This window comes from Chelonia mydas, chromosome 3, assembly GCF_015237465.2.
Source record: "Chelonia mydas isolate rCheMyd1 chromosome 3, rCheMyd1.pri.v2, whole genome shotgun sequence".
NCBI lineage: Eukaryota > Metazoa > Chordata > Testudines > Cheloniidae > Chelonia > Chelonia mydas.
The window spans coordinates 48,939,725-48,961,190 of record NC_057851.1 but is presented as its reverse complement, the minus strand read 5'-3'; the positions used below and the strand labels follow the sequence as shown (position 1 = coordinate 48,961,190).

Below are 21,466 nucleotides of genomic sequence, written 5' to 3'. Positions count from 1 at the left end.
TTCCTCCTTTAGGTTTCCAATGGTAGAAATAAGCAGTATGTCTAGCCCTGACAGTTTGAGATCGCAGACCTCTGAAATCCCATAATCCTGATTACTATCTTGCCTTATCCCCGCCCCTCTAGCTCTTAGAAGTCCAGATTTTAGCAACAGCTATCTCAAAAATTATTAAAGTTATTGAAAGAATCAATATGATATACAGCCTGAAAGCTTTCAAGTGGGGAAAAGTGTTAATCTCTAACTCTTGGAGCTGATCAGAATAGTAGCTGCTAAAATCACAAGGAAGTGCGGGAAAAAGGTGATCAGATTGTAAGAAAGGAAGGGGTTATCTAATTTATTTTTCCATTATATTTGTTGTTATTGAATGGTATCCAAGTAAGTTTTAATAGTTTCACAACATTTAATGAAAAGTTATTTTTCTATTGAGTGTGATTCCCTCTCACACTGAAGTCATAGAAGCTGCCTAAGTCCCATGACATCATCAGTACTTCTTGATTGCATATTCAAGAGATGCTGTAATGTCCCAATGAAGTAATAAAGAAAATATCAAACTTAGTAAAATGAATGTCTGATGCTTTGTGTCTTACCAGGGAAGAGAAACACTTTGGCAGACAAGTGCACATTTCAGAACCAATAAACTTAAAGAAGTTATTGGTCTGTGAACTTGTGCCCTTGTCTGCCATAGCATTTATACTTTGTTTGCACAAAATACTGATCATAGAACAGAAGGAAAAAAGTCCAATCTCTGAGTCCTGGCATTATTTCTTACAACACCTGAAAACACACAGCTGTTCCTTTCATCTGCACCCAGCAGTGACCACCCAAGGACCAGGACTTAAGGTTGATTTTTCATCTAATAGGAAATAGTAGAAGGATCTGACCTCCCAAACTAAGGCGCAGGGAGAGGGGGATGTCTGAACTAAAGAAAATGCAGGTTCCATCTGGCTTTTACCTGTAACATAGATTCTTGGGGTGTGACCTAACAAGTACATCCCACTCAAACATGTTATTAATGTTCTTATTCTAATGATAAAAAAAGAGTTTATAGTCTCCTAATTTCAGACTTCAGAGGCTGATTCCTTGTATGTTTTAAGCCAGTGAACAAAAAATATCTCTGACTTTGTCGGGAATAGGTTTTTCCCTGTTTCCTTATTGCTTTTCTTCCTATTGCCCATTTAAAAAAAAAAGTCTCTCGACACAAACTCCTTTGCAATGATTATCGTGTCATTTTCCTTATTTAAGATTGCTGTCTGGTTTGATTGCATTCATATATTTTAAATTGAAGATGTCCTCTAAGATTTGAATGCATTGGCTTGATATGGCCCTCTAGAACAGCGGTTCTCAAACTAGGGCTGCCGCTTGTTCAGGGAAAGCCCCTGGAGGGCGGGGCCGGTTTGTTTACCTGCCGCGTTTGCAGGTTCAGCCGATAGCGGCTCCCACTGGCTGCAGTTTGCCGCTCCAGGCCAATGGGGACTGCGGGAAGCAGCGCGGGCTGAGGGGTGTGTTGGCCACCCTTCCTGCATCCGATGAAGTGAGCTGTAGCTCACGAAAGCTTATGCTCAAATAAATTTGTTAGTCTCTAAGGTGCTACAAGTCCTCCTTTTCTTTTTATAAAATTTAGCACTCATACAGTGCTTTTCATCTGTAACTCCTAAGACCTTTGCAAAGGCAAGTAAACATCATGATTCCAAGTTTGTTGGTCAAATAAGAAGAGAAGAGTCAAATAACTTGTTCAAGTTCATAGAGCAAATCTGAATTTCTGTCTTTTTGATATAACTCTGATCACTGTGGTATCCAAGAGCAACATATGACTGATGAGCACAGAATTCCAGTGAGGAAAAACCAAACTGGTTTTCTCTGTGTGTTCTGTAAGGGCAGAAATAAAGTATGGGACTTTGTGAATGCAGAATGTTTACAGGGCGTCAGTTCTGGGAGGCTTTATCAAAAAAGTGATCTGATCATCACCAGATTTGATCTAATCTCTTATGGTAAGGAGTTCCACAGCCAAGATCCCTGACAAAGCCTGTCCACCTACGGCATCCAAGTGGAATGTAGTTGTCTTGTAGTTGAGTAGGGACTTAGTGGAGGATAAAACAATCTCTCTGGAAATTAAATCCCCATCCACTCAGTGTGGATTAGAACCATGACTTTAATTTCTGTTCTAAAGTGAATGGGAGTCAGCAGAGTTGACAAACCATAAATACAATGTGCGCACTTTAACCTTTGTCAATATCAGAGCATAGGATCTATTGAATGACTTGTTGTGAAATGAGTTTATTGTTTCTACTTACGTTCCTATTTATGTATGATATGCCTCTAAGAGGTTGGCTTGCCTATGGGCTGGAAAGCCTGGGGCTAAGTCAGCCCTGATTCCAAGATAAGCCCCACCTGAGAGGAATCAGGTGATCCCAACATAAAAGGTAGTAGGAAGCTTTAGGGAGGTTTTGGTTGGGAGAAGTGCTGAGATTGCCAGAGGCAGAAACCTTGCCAGTAAAATGGGAGAAGCCCAGAAACCTGTAGCTAGATCTGTAGATACATTGCAGAGAATGAGAAGGGTCCTGCAGGGCCCTGAGTTAGCTAGAAGAAAAGTAAAAGAAGCAAGAGAGAGGGAGGAAAGCTCTGGGAGAGACTCTGTCCAAGAAGCAGAGGAGAGACAACAAAGGCCTACCTGGAAAGGCCTGGGGAAAAGGACAAATTCCATGCAGGGGTTATAAGGAAGCAGACAGACCTTCAGGGAAGAGGGGGCTCTCCCCAGCTGAAACTGGGGTGAAGATGGTGAGAGTTTGTGGTCTATTTTAAAAGGCTTTGTGGTATTTTGGGCTACTGGGAAAGAGACTGGACTAGGGTTGGAGGTGGATGGCACAGTATATATCCAGTGGACTAAATAAAAGAGGGACTCCTTGTAGAGATTGTCTGAACTATATTTGAACTGGGAGTTCTTATAGGGCCCTGAAGAGGGGTGGAAACAGAGAAAGATACCATACAGTGACCTCTAGGAACAAAGGGATGCTCAGTAAGTGGCCACTGTGCTACAATGCCCATAAATGTATCTAGACATGTCATCACAAAACCCATCATCATAATTAGAAGCTCTGTTGGCAGTCCTACCTTGGCAGTAACTTGAATAGTTATGGACAGTAGGCTTGTCATGAGGGTGCTGGCCTTTTTAAGGGTGATCTGGGCATAGGCTACATGTGACAAGCTAACTTAAGGGTAATGAGCCATCTAGGCTATTAACTGAATGATCAGCAGCTGAGCCTACTAAGAGACCACCAGGGCTCAGGAGCAAGGAGGAGCTCCCAGTGCAGCACCAGCATTATTACTGCCTCCTGTTAGCCTCTTCAAGTCCACCAGTTTCCTAAGCTCCAAGAAGGAGAGCTGGGGATACCCCCCTGAACTTGGGCAATCTTCTTGGGGGGAAGCTGATTGAACTAAATAAACTGGACCCCAGGAGAAGGGGAATATCGTTGAAAGACTCTGGCTGTAAGTGACTTATCCCTGAACCCTGAAGGTGCTGAGGGCTGTATACCTGCAGGGCTGTAAAGAGATGTGCTCTGGGGCTGCCCTCCTTTGACAGGAAAATGGAGGCAAGGAGTGCCTGCAACAGCACATTTGGCCAGCAGGGAGCAGTAGAGGTTAGCATGCCCTATGACTCTCACCTGTAGAAGTAGAATAGTGAGATAAGTTTCTATTGCTCATTCTGTACCACTTTTTTGCATAAAGAGAAGACTTCAGTCTCCATAACTCTCAGTACAATTGTCAAAACAATCTCTATTTAAGTAGCTTGAATTTTTGGAGTATTCTTTTTATTAATTTTGACAAGAAATAAATACAGCAGATGATGTGATCAATATAATGTCTACATAAGATTTAATTTATGATTCTACTTATTGAATTCTAAGACAATACTCTATTTTCTATTCTCTGCCTACCAATCTGAAATTGCATTAATGCACCCCCTGAATTTTTTTTCTCCTATAATCATAATTGAAGTTGTCTGTGCCATTACTGATGCTGGTAAGACTGGAAGTTATGTGGATGATGTTAGGAAGAAGATCCTGGATTCAGATGTTGTTATCAACTAGCTGTATTTATTTGAAAGGAGGGAGGACTTGGTGGGATGAGGGGGGCAGTACTACCTCTAAGGTTTGAGGGAGGTATTATATTGATTTGGAAAGCAGAAACCATTACCAAGGCTGGGGAGAGGATAGAGGAATTTGAGGTTAATCACTGTAGGTACCTGGCGCTCTCATATTAGTTATGTAATTATTAATGACTAACAAGTTAAAATGTTCCACAAGATTTACTGAGTCATTCAAACTCACTGGTCATTCAAAGTAGGGTTAGAAATAAGCTGAGAACAATCTCTCTCTCAATTGGCTGTGATTTCTTGTACGTATGCCTTCAGTGTGGTCAGAAAAACTGTTTGTTTGTTTTTCTTAAGAAAGGGTCTGGAACCGAAAGCTATTAGAGATAGAAACCCTTTTTTTAAGTTGAACTTCAGTAAAAGTTTGTTCCGAGTTAAACATGAAATACTTTCACAAAACAAGTAGAAAAGTTTATATTTGTCCTCAGGTGTGGTTCTCTCCTCTAGCAAAGGCTATGGTGTGGGGTTCTTATTTTCCCCCCAAGATGCTTTGCCTTCCCAAATCTCAGAGGGGTAGCCACACTGCCATTCAAAACTCTGAGGTTCCCTTCTCAGCAGTTCCTAGAGAGCAATAGATCAGCATCTTCACCCATATCCTCTGTCTTTCCACTACTTATGCTATGGCCCTGTTGTTTGTTGTTTAAGTATCTATTATGTTTTTCTTCCTTCAGCCAAGCTAGTCTTCTTTAGGCCAGCCATTACTTCATCACCAATGCCTTTAGAACTGTATCCCCTGTACTCTTGCTCTCCTTGGGGCATTCAAGATGTGAGTCATCTGAATTGTCAGTGCACTGTCCTTATACACATTACTTCTTGAAGCAGTGTGTCTTGACACATCATTGAGGTGCTAGCACTTTTTTCGTGATTTTTTTTCAATTGGTTTAAAATTTGGCTGTACTGTGATCCTATTGTAGGTTGAAAGGAACTAAGATCGGAACGCTGCGGGGTTGGGGGGGGAGCAGGGTTAAGGTAATAGTATCCACTACTGTATGGATCCTCTGGTATGGGAGGAAAGATTAGTTGCTCCTGGGAATTCTGTGAAGCTAAACAAGAATGTGTGCTTGAAGTTGTCAATAAATACTCTACTGTCATCTTCCAGCATCAGTTTATCATTTCATTTATTATGATTCAAATTTGTATTCAGGTAGCATAGCCTGGCCTCAAGTCAAAACTGTGCATGTTTTAGGCTAATCCGTATGGTTTCTGCAGCAGGATTAACAAGGAGTGGAAAGGCTTTTGTGTAAACATAGGGTTGTATTGATTTAACTAATCAGTTGATAAACCCAATATAGTTAAATAGGTCCACACTAGGGGGTTGCATCAAACTGTACTGGCAAAAAGATGCGAGTGTCAGTATAGTTATTTTGTAAATGTATAGAAATAGTGAAGATCCTCAGCTGGTGTATATTGTCATAGCTCAGTTGAGTTCAGTGGAGCTAAGACAATCTACAACAATTTACACCAGCTGAGGATCTGCCCCATAAACTATACTGATATAAGCACCTGTATGCTGGGATACTAGTGTCCACTACCTGCATCCACACTACTGGTTTCTAAACCAATATAGTTGAATCGGTACCAAACCTGTGCAGAGGAGTCCAAAGTTGTTCTATTCTAGATCCACATCACCTGACCCTTGAAAACAGTAAGGTGACCAATGTGAGGGTTCTGGGTGGGGGCGGGGAAGATGACTTTATTCTGTAGTATGAAGATAAAATGAAACCGCTTTAAAAGAACAAGTGAATGGATGGGATAGCCATATACATTGCAAATTTGTTGATCTCTCCATTTTAATTATTTTTTAATTCTACTGTCTCAGAAAATACTGACTAAAAGATACATTGTTAAGAAGACATTAGCAGGAGAAATAATTCTCTTGTCTATCCTGCTCTACAAGTAAAATTGTAAATAAGTTGAACTGCATATAGTTTAAATCTAAAACAGTATTTTTTTTAGTGGTATAATTCATATATAGCATTTTGTGTTATTGCAAAATATTAAGGGAGACAGTGTGCCTGCTGGCTAAAGCACAGGTCTGGGAATCAGAAGATCTGGGTTCTAATCCCTCCTCAGACACTGACTTGTGTGATGTGGGACAAGTTACTTAACTTTGTGTCCCAGATCCTCTAGTATAAATTGGCATAGTACTGCAGACTTCAATGTAGATTAATTAATTTACAGCAGCTGAAGATCTGGCCCTTTTTAACTAAGTCCCACTCATCTAAAAAAGTGAAAAAATAATATAATACCTATCTCATAGAAGTGATGTCAGTCTTAACAAGTTACTTTTTGTGAGCATTCTGAGATTCTCATTTGGAAGGTACTGTGTAATTGCTGTGTTATTTCTGACTAATGCAAACTGGAAATATATACTGTGAGAAACATACTGTGTGTCAGAGACTGACAAATGGAAAGGGGAGAGGAAATGACTAATATTCAGCTTAATGAGACAAAGTCAAAAGAGGAATGATAATAATATATCAACAGCAGAAGGTGTTCAACAAGTCAAAGAGAGTGAGAATAAACCACTTAGCACCTACCCCCCTTGTAGCCAACTTCCCCATCACATCCATTTATGTACCAAAATTCCCTCTATGTTAAATGAGGGATCCAGCTGTCAGTCCAAGTCCACAAACTCAATCAACTTCCCATTTTGCTCATAACTACTCCAGCAGTTTTTGAAACAATCTAATCATCTAGTCCTGACACCTTAATTGGTTGCTCCCATTGTGACACTTCCTGGGGGATACCCAGTTTTGTGAGACACCATGCTACCACCTACCCTTAGCATGAGGAAGCCACGTCTGTGCCTTCCAAGAGTCAGCTCCCCAACTCCACCAGCCACCGGCAACACAAGCACTCTCCTCTTTTTCTCCTAGGCCCCACGGTTTCTCTACAGGCTAGCGATTGGCACACACCAACCCTCGAGCCCTTCCAGTGTCTCCCTAGAGTGTCCCTGGTCAACTGAACACTCATAGTATTTGTAAGTTTGCAGCTTCCAAAGAAACAGGAAAGCCCAGCTTACCGATTCCACTTCATATCACTGCGCCACTTAACACACAGCACTTAAATAAGCTTATACCTGGTCTCATTATAAATGTATAACAAAGCACAGAGATTCAAAGTAGTAGCAAGTAGATATATTGGGGAAAAAATGGTTGCATATAAAATTAAAATCATCACACATTCTAGAGCCTAGAATTAATTAACGAGATACACTCACGTCTCATTGTAAAATATTGCTCACCCAAAATCCTTGCAGCAGTTTACCACCTCGCTGGCTGTGATCTTCCTTTCATGCACTGCTTTTATTAATCTGTAGAGTAACAGTGGGGCCTACAAGGTCTAAAGGAGAATGATTGTGTTGCCTGTCACTCGTGGAGTTGGGGAGCTGTCCAAACTTGTCTATGGCAGGCGCAAACAAGGCTTCCTCACGCTAAGGGCAGGTCATAGCAAGATGCCTCACAACCCTGAGCACCCCAGAAAGTGTCTCAACCATACAGTTTAGCATCTTGTTCCATCTTCTGTGCCTTGGCTAGTAAAGTGAATGGATTGATAGCTGATATCAGTGCCTAGCTAGAGTTGTCTATACTGTTTGTTCAATTATTATTAATTTTTAGGTCTATAGCAATGGGTTGAAGGCTGTACAAGAAACAGAATGAAGGACTTCCCTTCCCCAAAGAGCATATAATCTAAGGCCCTATTCATGACAGTGTTCTTGTTCAGGAAAGCAGTTAAGCTTATGCTTAAATTTCAGCATGAGCTTCTATGCTCTCCTGAATTGGGGCCTAATAAAATTCCTGAAATATATTGTCTACTACTGTCAATAAACCACATGCACCCAAAGAACCTTGACTAGAACATTGGTCTTACAGCAGCAAAATCCCAGGTCTCTGTCTCTTCAGCTAAAGGAATCATCTCCCTTTGCTGGGAGCTAGGGAAGGACTCCCACGTTATCTGCAGTGCTCAACCTTTTTCCAATTAAAGAAAAAAAATCTTACTGATGTGGACACAGTGGTGAAATGGGGACAGATTCATGGATGAATTTTAAGTGGCAAGCCACAATTTTTATTAAACTTAAACATGGGGATGAGTACTACCCACCCATCACCCATACTCTCCAACCCCAGCCATTTAATTGGATCAAGGGCGGAGGTTCCAGACTCCTACTGTATAACCTGTAACTCAGGATAGGTTTTCCTCAGCCTATGCCCCCCAGGACTCAGCTCACTCTGAATCCTTCCACCTCCCCTCTCCCAGCCCTGTGAGAGGGACAGACGGTGCAGAGGGGTGGGGACCTAAGCCCTCCAGGGCTGCAAGGTCCATCACCAACATAGCAGGTTTTTTACCTCAGGGCACCTTTCATGTTATCCTTTTAACCACATTGGAAACCAGTTGCAAATTGCAATGAAGTAACAAATCAGCCAAGTACCTCAGTTAGGTGCCAAGTGCATTGCTACTTAACCTACTGTTTCTTGAAGGTGCTGTGAGGAAGGGGGAAAACTCCCTGTTCTCTGCCAATTTGCCCATGATAGAATAATTTCTTTCCTGATGCCCAGAGAGGTGATTGGCTATACCTGCAGCCACTGAGAGTTTGGATTCTCATTGCTAGTTCAAGATGGGGCTCAGGAATGGACCTGAAATGGGCTCCACGTGGCTCCCCGCCCTGGGTTAAATCCTGGGAACTGGGGAATGCTGGCCATTGGGTGCTAGAGCCTCCCTGGGTGGGTGTGGTGGGGGGAAGCTACTTGGTGTACCTCACTTAATGTCTCCCATCCTTGCTGCTGAGACTATCCCCTTTCATGGCAGGCCCCCTCAAGTTCCCCCATCCACTGAGGTGGGTGGGTGGCATTTCTCTTCAAAGTTCAGACTTCGGATATCAATCTAATATTCTCTGGCTTTCTCATAATACCCTAGCATATATGATCTAGACCTAATGGCTACATTTAAGGTCACTGAGACATGGATTATGGTGAATTTGAAAGGAGTTCTGACTTCTAAAATCTCTTGAAGTTCCCTTACTAAAAGATGTTTGTTCAGTAAAGTACTGTGAATGCCAACGTAAATGTTACCTTTCACACTTTTGATCCAAGTCTTCCGACTGTTAATAGGAGGTAAGTACAGAGAGTAAAATAGAGTTCAACATTTTTCTGTCAGCTGTCAAAATGTTCTCAGAGCCTTTGACTTTTCATAAAATGGGGACCTATAGGAGATAATGTAAAACTGAATGGTTACATAAGTGAATTTGACCTCATTTTTTCATGTTGTACAGTACTTGTCAGCTAGACTTGCACATATTTTATTCATATGCTCATGATTCTTATATTTATCAAAATGATAAGGCCAGCTTGTTGCTTTAGGACTTACTGATATTGGTCACTTTATTTTTATTTCTACCAACCAATTTCAGAGTTTTCATACTTGACTACTGTGAAAATGTCATAAACAAATTTGTTTACTCCCCTAAAGAACCAGAGAGCTATACTTGAACAGTAATTAGCTAGAAAAGTTTAATTTGGACAAGTATACCTTTATTATCAATATGCATTGTATTTAGTGGGGTTGAGAGAAGACTTGGATTGGTCAGGGTATTGCTGCACACAGAATAATATGAATTCTATTAACACATTTAATGTAGAAAATACTGATTTTGCTTTTCTAAATTGGTTCTTGAAATAAAAGTTAATTTGAGTGTGTTTACTAATGCTTTGCAAGCTCTGTGAAATGTGTTTAGAAAAATATATACACATTCTGTGTAATATACCTTCAGTTGTTCCAACATGTAATATTGTTAGGATTAGTGCATCTTATATTCATTAACAAGAATAAATCCCCTCAGATTTTCTTTTACTTTTTCAAATAATTCACTTTCATTACTTCAGCATGTTTGTAGTCTGAAACATTAGTTTATGGATCAGTGTGAAACTATGATAACCATGGTGCAACTATGATAACTTAGAGATGTCCAGTGTAACAGATTGGTTAACAAACTACCATAACAAAAGAAAACAGTTACCATAAAAGCTAAAAAAGCAACACCAAACTGTTTGAAAATGATCAGCTTATGAAAAGTTTGTTGGTGTATTGGTAACTAGCTGGAAGTGCTGAGTTCAAGAACAATTTGGTATCTGGTCTCATATTTTCAAAGCTGACTAGGAGAATTATCCATACACACTCACTGATTTCAATGGAGTTGTGTGGTTAAATTCCCTAGTCAGCTTTGAGAAGCACAGTGCTAGGCCTCAGAGAGAAAAATGTTTTTAAACAGGAATAGTAGCTAAAAGTGTGCGTGCGCACATACACATACACACACACACACACACACACACACACACACAACCTTCCTAAAACTTCACAAGTCTAAGAATGCACGCATAATGTTTTTTCCCTGTAGGCTCCCTCTGCATAATAAGCCTGAATGGTCCCATTACACTTAGGGTGAAAAGTATGATTAATTACAGTACACCCATTGCACTGGCTAGGATCTTATTGGCGTGTCAGCCAAAAGAAGATAACATATAGACTGAAACTGCAGATTTATGATCTCACTGCAAATATGATTATTTGTACTGTGCAGGGAGAGAGCTTGGCGATTGTATCAGGTTAGAGAAGACAAAGTTTGGGAGCATGGAAGGTCTGTGGAATAGCTCTTTCATACCACTGAGGGTTTTCTAGCATAAAATCTGACAACCTAAAAGGAATAAGGAGAGCCCCAAAACAAGCACTAAAGTAGTAATACGTTTGACATGCTGATCCCACAAAAGTGCATCATCACAAAATTGTCTTGCCAGAGTTTTCTGGTAGCAAACATGCCGCTGACTCTATCAATAACATTCTATCATTTGTAACTTCATTATCATCTGCAATGGAAATTTCTGTAGAATGAATACAGCTACCACTGCCTAAGAGAAGAAATTGTTCAGTGGGCAAATGCAATCAGCAGGGTGCTTCTGATGACTAGTGCATCATTGATTTCCCTTTCTAGTAAGTACCTGCTGCACATTCATTTTATAGAAACTCTTAATAGCATTTGGGAATTTGGAAACTAACCACAATATTGGTGCAGTTGGATGGCTGATTATTTCATTGTAACAAAGTAGTATTTTGTTATTACAGTTTGCTTGTTTGGTGCGTAGCTCACTCAAAGCCTTCCCTCAGCCCCCATCACTGAATATGTTGTTTTACCAGAACTCCAAGTCCCTAGTAATCTGAAGAGAAAGAGATTAAGACAGAAATCTGAATTCAGATTCCTTCCTAGCAGCACAAATCCTTATCAACAGGGCATCAAGTTGACCTGATAAAACAAATCTTGTGCATTTTGTTCCTTAAGGATTTTTTTTTCTTTATAATGTAGGAGTTCAGTTATAGTAATCAGAAGGCTTTTGTGAGCAAACCCAAATGAATAAAAGCAGCATGAGTGAGATTTGTTGTGTTCTATATTTTATTGCCAGGCAATGCCCCAAATCAGTTGATTGTTGGATTCCAAATAATAATCTCATAAATCGCAGTTGCTTACAAAACGCTATACAGGTATGCAGCACTTTACAAAACACACAGGCCCAGATTCTTTGCTGCATCCAGTTTATGCAGGGTAGAGATGAAAGCAGGGACCATCAGGGAGCCAGGTACTGCTCTCTGATTCTCTGCCTGTTCTTGGGCAAAAGGACACTTCAATCTGTGCCAGCTGTTTTTGGTTCCCAAGAGATATTCCATGAGCTGGGGATTGGTGTAGTACTTTGTTTCCTGATTAGTACCTGGGCCTGCACTGCTCCAAATCTACATCTTCTGGGGGCTCTTTGTTGCTGGGGTATAACCAGCTACAGGTTCAGGACCTGTCCCTGCTTCCTTTGCATCATTTGAGTTGTGCAATGGGAGCAGAACAGGGCAGAGAATCTACCCAACAATTTGGACAGGTCTATCTGTTCAAATGTAATTGGACAGATACAGTTCAAATGAAGGATGAGCAAAAGGGCTGGCAGCAAACAGACCATACTGATTAGCAATAGAAAATTAACTGATTCCCCCCCCCCTTTTTTTTTCTTTTTAAATTCAGACAAATGCAAATAGTCATGTAATAAATTTGTTTATGTGTACTAGTTATTTTCACATTATATTCTTTGGTATTATGGTGAAAATTACAGGCCAAATTCTCTGCTGGAGTAAATGAGTTCAGCTCAAATGAAAATCCCATTTACCTCAAAATTGAGACCAATCAAAGAAAGAACAGAAATGAAAGATTGTTGATTGTGGCTGGTAGTTGTCAAGTTTTTATGTAGTAATAGTATCATTTATTTAACATTTGTATATCTCAAAAGTCTATATAATGTTATACAGAGAGGCGAGAATTGTGTATATATTTATGTGCCTAAAGATGCAGATAGGTATCTAGTGGGGTTTTCAAAAGCCTAAGGTGCCTAAGAAATGCTGAAAATCCCACTATGTGCCTATCTGCATCTCTAGGCACCTAAAAATCTTTATTAATCTGGACCCATGGCCTCTGCTCCAAAAATTTTACTATTAATAGCTAAAAGAGCTAGAAACCTTGGAAAAAGCAGTAATGTACTAGATGTGTGTGGTTTGCCACTGTCCTCTATTGGATGGAATGTCATATTTTTCAAGTCTGAGTGATTTACTATTACTATTTATTATTTCAGTTGTAGCAGCAGCCAAGGGTTCATACCCTTGGTTCTGCTACGGAGCTCAAGCCCATCTTAAATGGTCATTGGACAATTCCTATGCTGTGGGGAAATACTCCAACATTACAGAGCTGCTGTATTAGCAGTTTCTATTTACCTCCTTCCCAGATCTGGGTGTGTGGGAAGGGGGAGGCATGTCTGGGGTGTACCTACGCCCCACTGATTCCCACCTTATGGAACAACCCCTTGTCATTGTGGGCAGCTGATGTAATACATAGCAACTGCCCCAAATGATTATGTTGGAGGACCAGAATGGTCACAGTAGCCCCAAGAGTAGGGGGGAGTAAAGAGGGCAAAAAGTCACAATTTTCTCTGTCAAATCTCCGACTGAGCTGCACTGAGTGGAAAATTACTATAGCCAAGGATCTGGCTTAAAATCTGTAGTGCTGAGGATGAAACATTTATATTCCAATAGTTAACAAATATTCTATTCTGCCTAATGTGGTAAAGGCTTGTTTTGTAGCCAAATACACAGGTTCTATCTTCCAATGTCTTATGTATGCAGTATAGCTGGCAACTGTAATATCAGTAAGTACAGTTTATGATCCATGTATCTGTTATAGTACCACATGTGGCTATTTGGGCCCTGATTTGTGGAACTATTCATGTGCTTAAAGTTACACATACACTTTACTGAATTGTGGCTTTAATTCCAAGTAGCCCAGACTTTGGAGTCTGATAGGATCAAGGAAATGAAAAGTTGGATGCCATCCATCCTTAGCCTGTGGTATTTTGTCTATATATCTCAGTACATACCTCTGAATCTCAGACCCTTGAAATACTTAGCCTCAGTGGGGTAAGTCAAGGAAGAAATTGCAGATTTATTTTCCTTTTAATTGGTTTTCAGAACCTCCCTGCTATTTTAGTATAGTTCTCTCTTTCAAATGTATGTGTTTTACATGTTATTTCTATGCCACAAAGATTGCTTTTTATTCCAAGTTTCCAACAGTGCATGGATAACCACTGTGCTGCTATTCTTTTGTTAATTCTTTTTAAAGAAAAAGCTTATAATTGGTTATATTGTGCATGATTATATTTACACACACAAACTCTACTAGCCAGATTTTTAAATATAACCGTTCAGGCTTTCTTGAGTTTATCAGCAGCAACTATCACTATTAACTGATGTAGTTACAATATCAGATACAGTCAGTCATGTTTAGTGTGCAACATACTGCAATTAAGATTGGCTTTTTCCAGACAACTTGTAAGAGATTTTATTATTATTTATCATATCCCTAAGCGTTGGATCTATTGACATCCGTTTAATAATAGACAGCAGTTCCACAAGATGTGTCCTTGGAACGATGGTGTTTTCTCTGCTTGTACATGATTTACAATTTTGCTTACAATACCTACCATCAAAATGTATGCTGATAACTTTCTCATTTATCGTTATGACAGATCTCAAGGGTCATTACCAAGTTTGCTTGAAATACGTTGTCGCTGCATTAAAACTGATTTGTAGAAGCTTTAAGAAGAATAAATTATGCTTGTGAGGCTGCAGATAATTTAGCAAAGAACTAGTATTTGTATTATCTGGACTTTCATTTTGATAACTTTCCTCCCTGTTTTTGTTGGGCTGACTTCAGACTCCAGGTACAGAAAGCTGTTTGTGTATATAAAACCTGTTGCAGATAAAACATGATGTGAATGAGTTACTGTGCCAGTTACTAATTAAAGATTTAATCACAAAAGTGCTTTTAGTTTACCTTTGCTACTACTGCCAAACCCAGCCCGATTGAAATTGAACTGCTAGCCACTGGAAAGTACAGAAGATAATTCAAACATATTTGTACTATATGCAGTCTTAGGCAAGAATACTTGCACTTGTTTGTTAGAGATTAAATAAAATGTATAAGAATGAAATGTTAAGATGCAGAGTTAAAATCACAAAGTCAGGAAATGCAAAAGTTAAGGTTCCAACAACATTCCCACATCCTCCTGCATTTCAAATCCATGCAACATTTCCATGCAACAAATCCATGCAACATTTCATACTTTTGTCATTTCTGCTCTTGTCCTGTTTAAAATACATGGTTAGAATTTTTTAACAATTTGAAAAATGTACTACTTTCATATTTCAGTATATCCAAAAAGGGATGACAGGGTTTTACTTAAACTTATCAAAATATTCCTTTTCAAAGAAAGACAAAGTATGGAAAATGTCAACCTGAAAGGTAAATATTTTGGAAAGTTGTTTTTTTTTAATTATAACTGTTTAATAACATAATAACTACACTTGTATTTCCACCTCCAACAAGGACAATCACTTTTAGACTTCTGGCTCCCCAACCATCACCTCTCTTGGGCAGAGATCCACCTCTCTGTCCCCCTCCTGAAACCAGGGTATTTCCAGGATGCACAGATCCCTGTCTACACTGAGTTCCCCAGGAAGTCAGATTGCCTAAGTAGGACTGCTCAGGTTTCTCCTCAGAGGTTCTAAACAGCATAATTGCCCACAGTTTTAAGATGCCACACAACCACTTCTAAGCAAGCATATTTATTCTTAAGGTAAAAGCATTATAGAAACATATTAAAATAATAAAAGAATATGCATGCAAGCTAATAAGCTTACCAGAGATCACCCCAACTCCAAAAAGGGTTCTGGCAGGAATCAGTTCTTCAAACCCTTTTTATCCTTCATGATATAGTCTGCACAGAGCCCCACTGTAGAAGACCAGCTAACATTGTCTTCCTGGAAAAGGAGAGCTCTGCTAGCTAAATGTTTTCTTCTTGACTGTATAGATACACATCCTTTTGTTCTTGTGAAGATCCTTCAGCCCTTTCCCAAAGGAATTTCCTTCTCTGTCATTTTTATGTCTTGTACCCAATAGTTCTAACTGGTTTTGTCCCCCATCTTTTAGGATGTCTCCCTTCCTATCTTCCTTCAGGTACTGTGTGACTCATTCATTTTCATGGTTTTCCATTTTAAGAGATTTATATGGCCATCACTGGCTTTTGTTCTCCTTAGAAGCCTAGTACAAAGTGATAGAGGATGATGTCTAGGCAGGTTTTATGAGTCCTCCCTATGAGCAGTTTACCTAAGAACACAAGTGAAATGTATTCATACAAAAAGTACATAAAAGTTCTGAAGAGTAACCACACTATTAGTCGCATGGCTAGGTATAGCCATCTGTCACACATACTTTTCTATGGTGTTAGTTATCTACAGTAAATATTTGGATACAAAAATCCTTCCTAACCCAGATGACTGTTTTATTCCTTATTTGTAAGGCTGGAGATGAATTTGGATTGTGTTCCAGCAGCATTGCTAGAATGGGCTTTCTAAAGCAGCAGGAGGAGACTCTACCTAACCCCAATTAGTTTTCTTTTGTATAGTCTGGGTGATTGTCTATATACGTGCACACACAATAAAGCAATTAATGTCATAAGAAAAAATAGCAAATGATAAGGGCTCATAATCAAAGTTTTCTTTTGTGATTTTTTTTCATTTAAAAAAAAGCTAAGGAAGCGTTTCAAGTTAGTGTTTTAAGTGGATTTTGTATGTGCAAAATTTATTTTTCATCAACATGTAACAGATCTGAGATTTACACAAATTTTCATGTATTCTCTTACAGCCACAAGACTGAATATCTATTTTTAATTTCCAAAATGCATCCATTAGTTTGGTCAATCTGTCCCCCATTTCTGGATAATTAAAAGAAAACTGACAATATAATTGAGATCATTAACCCTTGTGAAGCTTGATATTTTGTGAGCTCCATATACTGTTCTCTGGATTTGCAAAACTAGTTAAAATTTAATTTATCATTATTTATAACAATAGTGTCCAGGGGCCCCAATCAGGATCAAGACCTTTGTTTCTGGGTATGTTACATCATGTGCAAACATGCTGTAAAAGACACTCCATAGCCCAAAGAGATTATATACTAAATAGAAACTTTAATTTCCTGTAATTTAAAGCCATGGAAAGGGTGATTCATTTTAAGAAAATGCTGCTAGCTAATGGTAAATTGTGTTATATTCTAGGGATAGAGAAACACCACCCAAAAGCTAGACGCAACTAGTTGGCCATGTACATGCTGCCCAACAATTATAGAGTTTGAGTCATGATTTCAAACGTGTGATTTTAAAGTGGCTTTAAAATTAGGAAAATCTAGTTCTCTCAACCCTAAATATAATAAAGCATATATGTAGTCTCTACAGGAACATTGTTGTCGAGGAGGTCTGAAGGGAAGCTATGTTAAAATTTCTATAAAAATAACACATCTACAGGTAATGAAATTGGCATTATAATTCTATAGAAATTGTGCCTTTTAAGTATTGTCTATAGGTCCCGCTCATAACTCTCCCATTTCTGCTTTTTACTGGGGGCCAACGGCAGAGTATAGTGTTTTCTCCAGGACCTTCAGCTTGAATGCTGCAAGTTAAATAACTTGCATAGGATGTATGTCTCATAAATAGTGTAGTATTTCATTTTCAAAACACAACCATGAATCACAAATATTTACCACTAAATAGTAAATGCTCATATACTATGCTTAGCTGGATGAGTTACATTTCATTTTTTTGTATATTATATCATATTAATATAATTTTTCTGTTATTCATTCCAGACACAGCATTGTTTTTTCCATCCTTCAGTGGGAACTCTTATTTAGAACTGCCTTCTGTAACATCTGTATCCGAGAGCCAGATTGCACTGGGGCAGGAACCAAACAGAATTACATCTATATACTTGACAGTGAAAACAACTGCTTTAAATGGCACTATCCTTTACAGTGAGTACCAGTTATACTTGAACCTGCAGTAGCAGTTTAATCTCCTTCTGCTCTTATTAACTTCAGTGTAGATCCAGCTGGTGTGTCCTATTCAATGATAGAATTACTCATTAAAATGCAGTAGAATCCTTTTGGTTTTTTAATACATGATGCATTACTAAATTGGGGCCATAGTTCTTCCTGTTATTCTGAAAAGTTCTTTAATTTATGACTCATTCAGCAGAACATAACTTACAAGTGAAAACGCCGCTTATGACAGGGAAGAACACAGCAAACGTATGACTCCAATAATATAGTGTTATAGCTATAAAACACAAATGCTGTGGAATTTTCAAAGAATTTATTACGGGGTGGCAGCTTCTTCACAGTTGGGTTGCGACTTGCTTCCCATAATAAGTCTGATCTTGGTCACAGTGTCATTAACTCTTGCAAAGTTATAATAAATTCTACAATGTTGTGGTATTTCAGAAGGTTGCTTGTGATTTCATATTATTGCATATCTGCCAGCAGTCCCCAAAGGCTACTGTTCCAGTCTGTATGGATGGACTTGCTGTCATAGAAGGGCATTGTTCACTACCTCCTTCGGTGCCTCATTTTCTCCTTTGCACTGTTTTGTGTGTGTAGTAAGCTGGAGTGATCTGCTGAGACAATACTCCTTCCACCAGACAAGAGGGGAGAGGGGCTGCCTCCTCACTTCTTTTCGTGCATTTTGTGTATTTAGGGTGGACCTGTACATGCACACAAAAGGGAGTGGGGATAAAAAAAAAATCAGAAGGTTTAAAAGCAGCTATGATATTTGTCATCTTACACTCCTTAAATTCTATTCATGTCCGTGGTTGTTAGGAATTTTCACTTAAAAAAGCTTGGTGGGAAAGGATTCCTTAGTCCATGTTCTTTTGACCAAGAATTTGGAGCAGGGTACCCTGTGGATACTCTCCCTTTGCAACAATTTCTTAGGGGCTGGCCTACATCCAGAACTTGTACAGGTTGCACTTAAATCATTTTGGTTAAACAGGTGCAACTTTTGTGTGGACTCTTTTATCTGTTCAAAACTAGTATATTGGTTTAGCTGAATATGTAAATTTACAGGCAGAAGTTAAATCAATATAAGTCAGGTTTAAACTTCTAGAAGAACCTCCAAATGGCCACAGACAAAATTGGCTCTGGTTTTATTAAATTTGCATAAAATAACATCTTTATATTGGTACAACTCTGTGTTTAGACTAAGCCTTAGAACTTGGAGGCTGTTTTTTCCATCTCTGGGACATTCTATGTGGAAATTCCCAAACAGTGTAAGACTCAAGTGATCTAATTTAAAACAAGATTTATTAAGAATGGAAAGAATCAGATTGAAACAAAAGAAATATTTTGCATAATATACCTATTCATATACTTTCATTAAAGTTACAGACCTGAGGCCTGGCCTATGTACCAAGTTGCACCAACTTAACTAAAGCTGTGATTTTAAAACAATTGTTAATTTTGGTGCAACTTTGGGTGTGGACACTCTCATTTCAATTTAACCCTGGCTTAAAGGGCTTTTGAATACAGACTGTTATTTTTGATTAACTATTCTTGACTAACTCTTGAACATGCTTACTCTGGAATAAAGGTGCCTTATTTGTGCTTACCTTAACCTACTTTCCAAGATTTAGCTTGCCCCAGTAAATTTACTGTGGCAATCTAAACAGAAATAACCAGTTTTAAACGGGTAAGTTTAAACAAGGATTTGCATCACTTTAACTAAGTCAATTTAACTAAGGCAGTGCAAATTTATGCATAGATAAGGTCTTACGTTTCTAGTTAGCACGTTGTTCCATTCTGTCCTCTGACCTAGCCTATCAGAGACCTATCTGTCTGTCTTTCATGAGGAGACAGCTTGTCTGACGCACTACCTGTGGCTTGAGGACATTTTTGCTTCAACCTTTTAAACTATATAAGTCTGTGATCATTCAGATTTAAAGGTATTAGGTGTTTGTTATAAAATCAGGCAGTCCTTCCTGTGAAGGTATTTACAAAGATGTTCTCTCTGAGGATGTTATCACCACTTCCTATTATATGTCCATTGTATGTTTTTAAAGGCATTCGCTATTACAATCTGTCTCGTCAGGTAAACAGGTTTGGGGGGTGCCGTTTTCCCTCTTGTTTTCCCTCTTCCATATGTTTCTTTTAAAGGTAGATCTACCAAAGTGGGGGCTTCTAGGGCTTGTCTATACTGTTCCACCATTTGAAGTATGGGAGTGTAAACAAAATGTTCACCAAAGTGATCTGTTGTAATTCCCCCATGTGCCTACTGCGGGTGCAAATTAAAAAGTTCCTAGTTCGCATTAAAGTCCACTTTAAACAAGACTAAATTAATGTGAACTAGGAACCCTTTAGTTTGCACCTGCAGGATCCACATAGGAGAGTTACAGCGGAGCACTGTTATTTGTGCCCCTGTAGTCTGAACAATGGGCAATATAGACAAGCTTTAGCCCTCCTTTACAGTGCTCCACACTCTGTCTTTCAGTTGCTGGAAGAAATCCTTTTTGTATCATAGAATCATCTAATATTAGGGTTGGAAGAGACCTCAGGAGGTCATCTAGTCCAACCTCCTGCTCAAGGCAGGACCAACACCAACTAAATCATCCCAGCCAGGGCTTTGTCAAGATGGGCCTTAAAAACCTCTAAGGATGGAGATTCCACCACCTCCCTAGATAACCCATTCCAGTGCTTCACCACCCTCCTAGTGAAATAGTGTTTCCTAATATCCAACCTAAACCTTCCCCACTGCAACTTGAGACCATAGCTCCTTGTTCTGTCATCTGCCACCACTGAGAGCTCAATCCTCTTTGGAACCCTGCTTCAGGTAGTTGAAGGCTGCTATCAAATCCCTCCTTACTCTTCTCTCTGAAGGCTAAACAAGCCCAGTTCCCCCAGCCTCTCCTCATAAGTGATGTGCCCCAGCCCCCTGATTATTTTCATTGCCCTCTGCTGGACTCTCTCCAATTTGTCACCTTTCTGTAGTGGGGAGTCCAAAACTGGATGCAATTCTCCAGATGTGGCCTCACCAGTGTCGAATAGAGGGGAATAATCACTTCCCTCGATCTGCTGGCAATGCTCCTACTAATGCAGCCCAATATGCCGTTAGCCTTCTTGGCAACAAGGACACACTGCTGACTCATATCCAGCTTCTCATCCACTGTAATCCCCAGGTCCTTTTCTGCAGAACTGCTGCTTAGCCAGTCGGTCCAGCCTGTAGCAGTGCATGGGATTCTTCCGTCCTAAGAGCAGGACTCTGCACTTGTCCTTGTTGAACCTCAGCAGATTTCTTTTGTCCCAATCCTCCAATTTGTCTAGGTCACTCTGGATCCTATCCCTACCCTCCAGCAGATCTACCTCTCCCCCCAGTTTAGTGTCATCTGCGAACTACAATACGTTAATGTTTAAAGGAGGGTTATTAATATTCCTGTGTTAACCTGACAGACAGCTCATTGTCTGATTTGTATCTCAGTTTAAAAAGGCGGGGCACAAATAATTCTTAGACTTCAACATAATTTATGTTGCATTTCTAATATGCATTACTGACAGATTGAAACTAATCTGGCAGTGTTTAGAAATCTCATGATTCTTCTTCAAGTGCCCTCTGCATATTCCCACCCATGGGATGTGTTTGCTGGCAGAGAACTACAGTCCAAGCACAGACAGTAAGTTCAGAACTCTGTCTATCCTCTGTCATCTCTATGATTCTGAACACACCAAGAGAATGTTTTGAAAAGCGTAGCATTCAACCCCTCAGCTCCAGCACTGACAATCACTTTGTATGCTTGCAAGAGAAAATGGGGACTGCACCTCGACCGTCTGTTAATTTGGGCCCACTGGCATTATCAAGAAAAGACATT

General features: G+C 39.5%; 1 protein-coding gene across 3 annotated transcripts in view; it reads left to right on the top strand.

Moving 5' to 3' along the window:
- LOC122464967 (protein eyes shut homolog) overlaps positions 1-21,466 on the top strand; it is a 122,028-nt gene that overhangs the window by 70,431 nt on the left and 30,131 nt on the right. For 2 of the 3 annotated variants that reach the window (XR_006289437.1, XM_043542444.1), the window contains exon 2: positions 17,421-17,585. Coding sequence is in view for 1 of the 3 variants with exons in the window: in XM_043542444.1 (XP_043398379.1) it covers positions 17,421-17,585 (165 nt within the window). In the remaining 2 variants the exon portion in view is untranslated. Of the gene's footprint in view, positions 1-3,288; positions 3,481-17,420; positions 17,586-21,466 lie in introns of those variants that run through there. The other variant, XR_006289436.1, reaches the window with a different exon arrangement.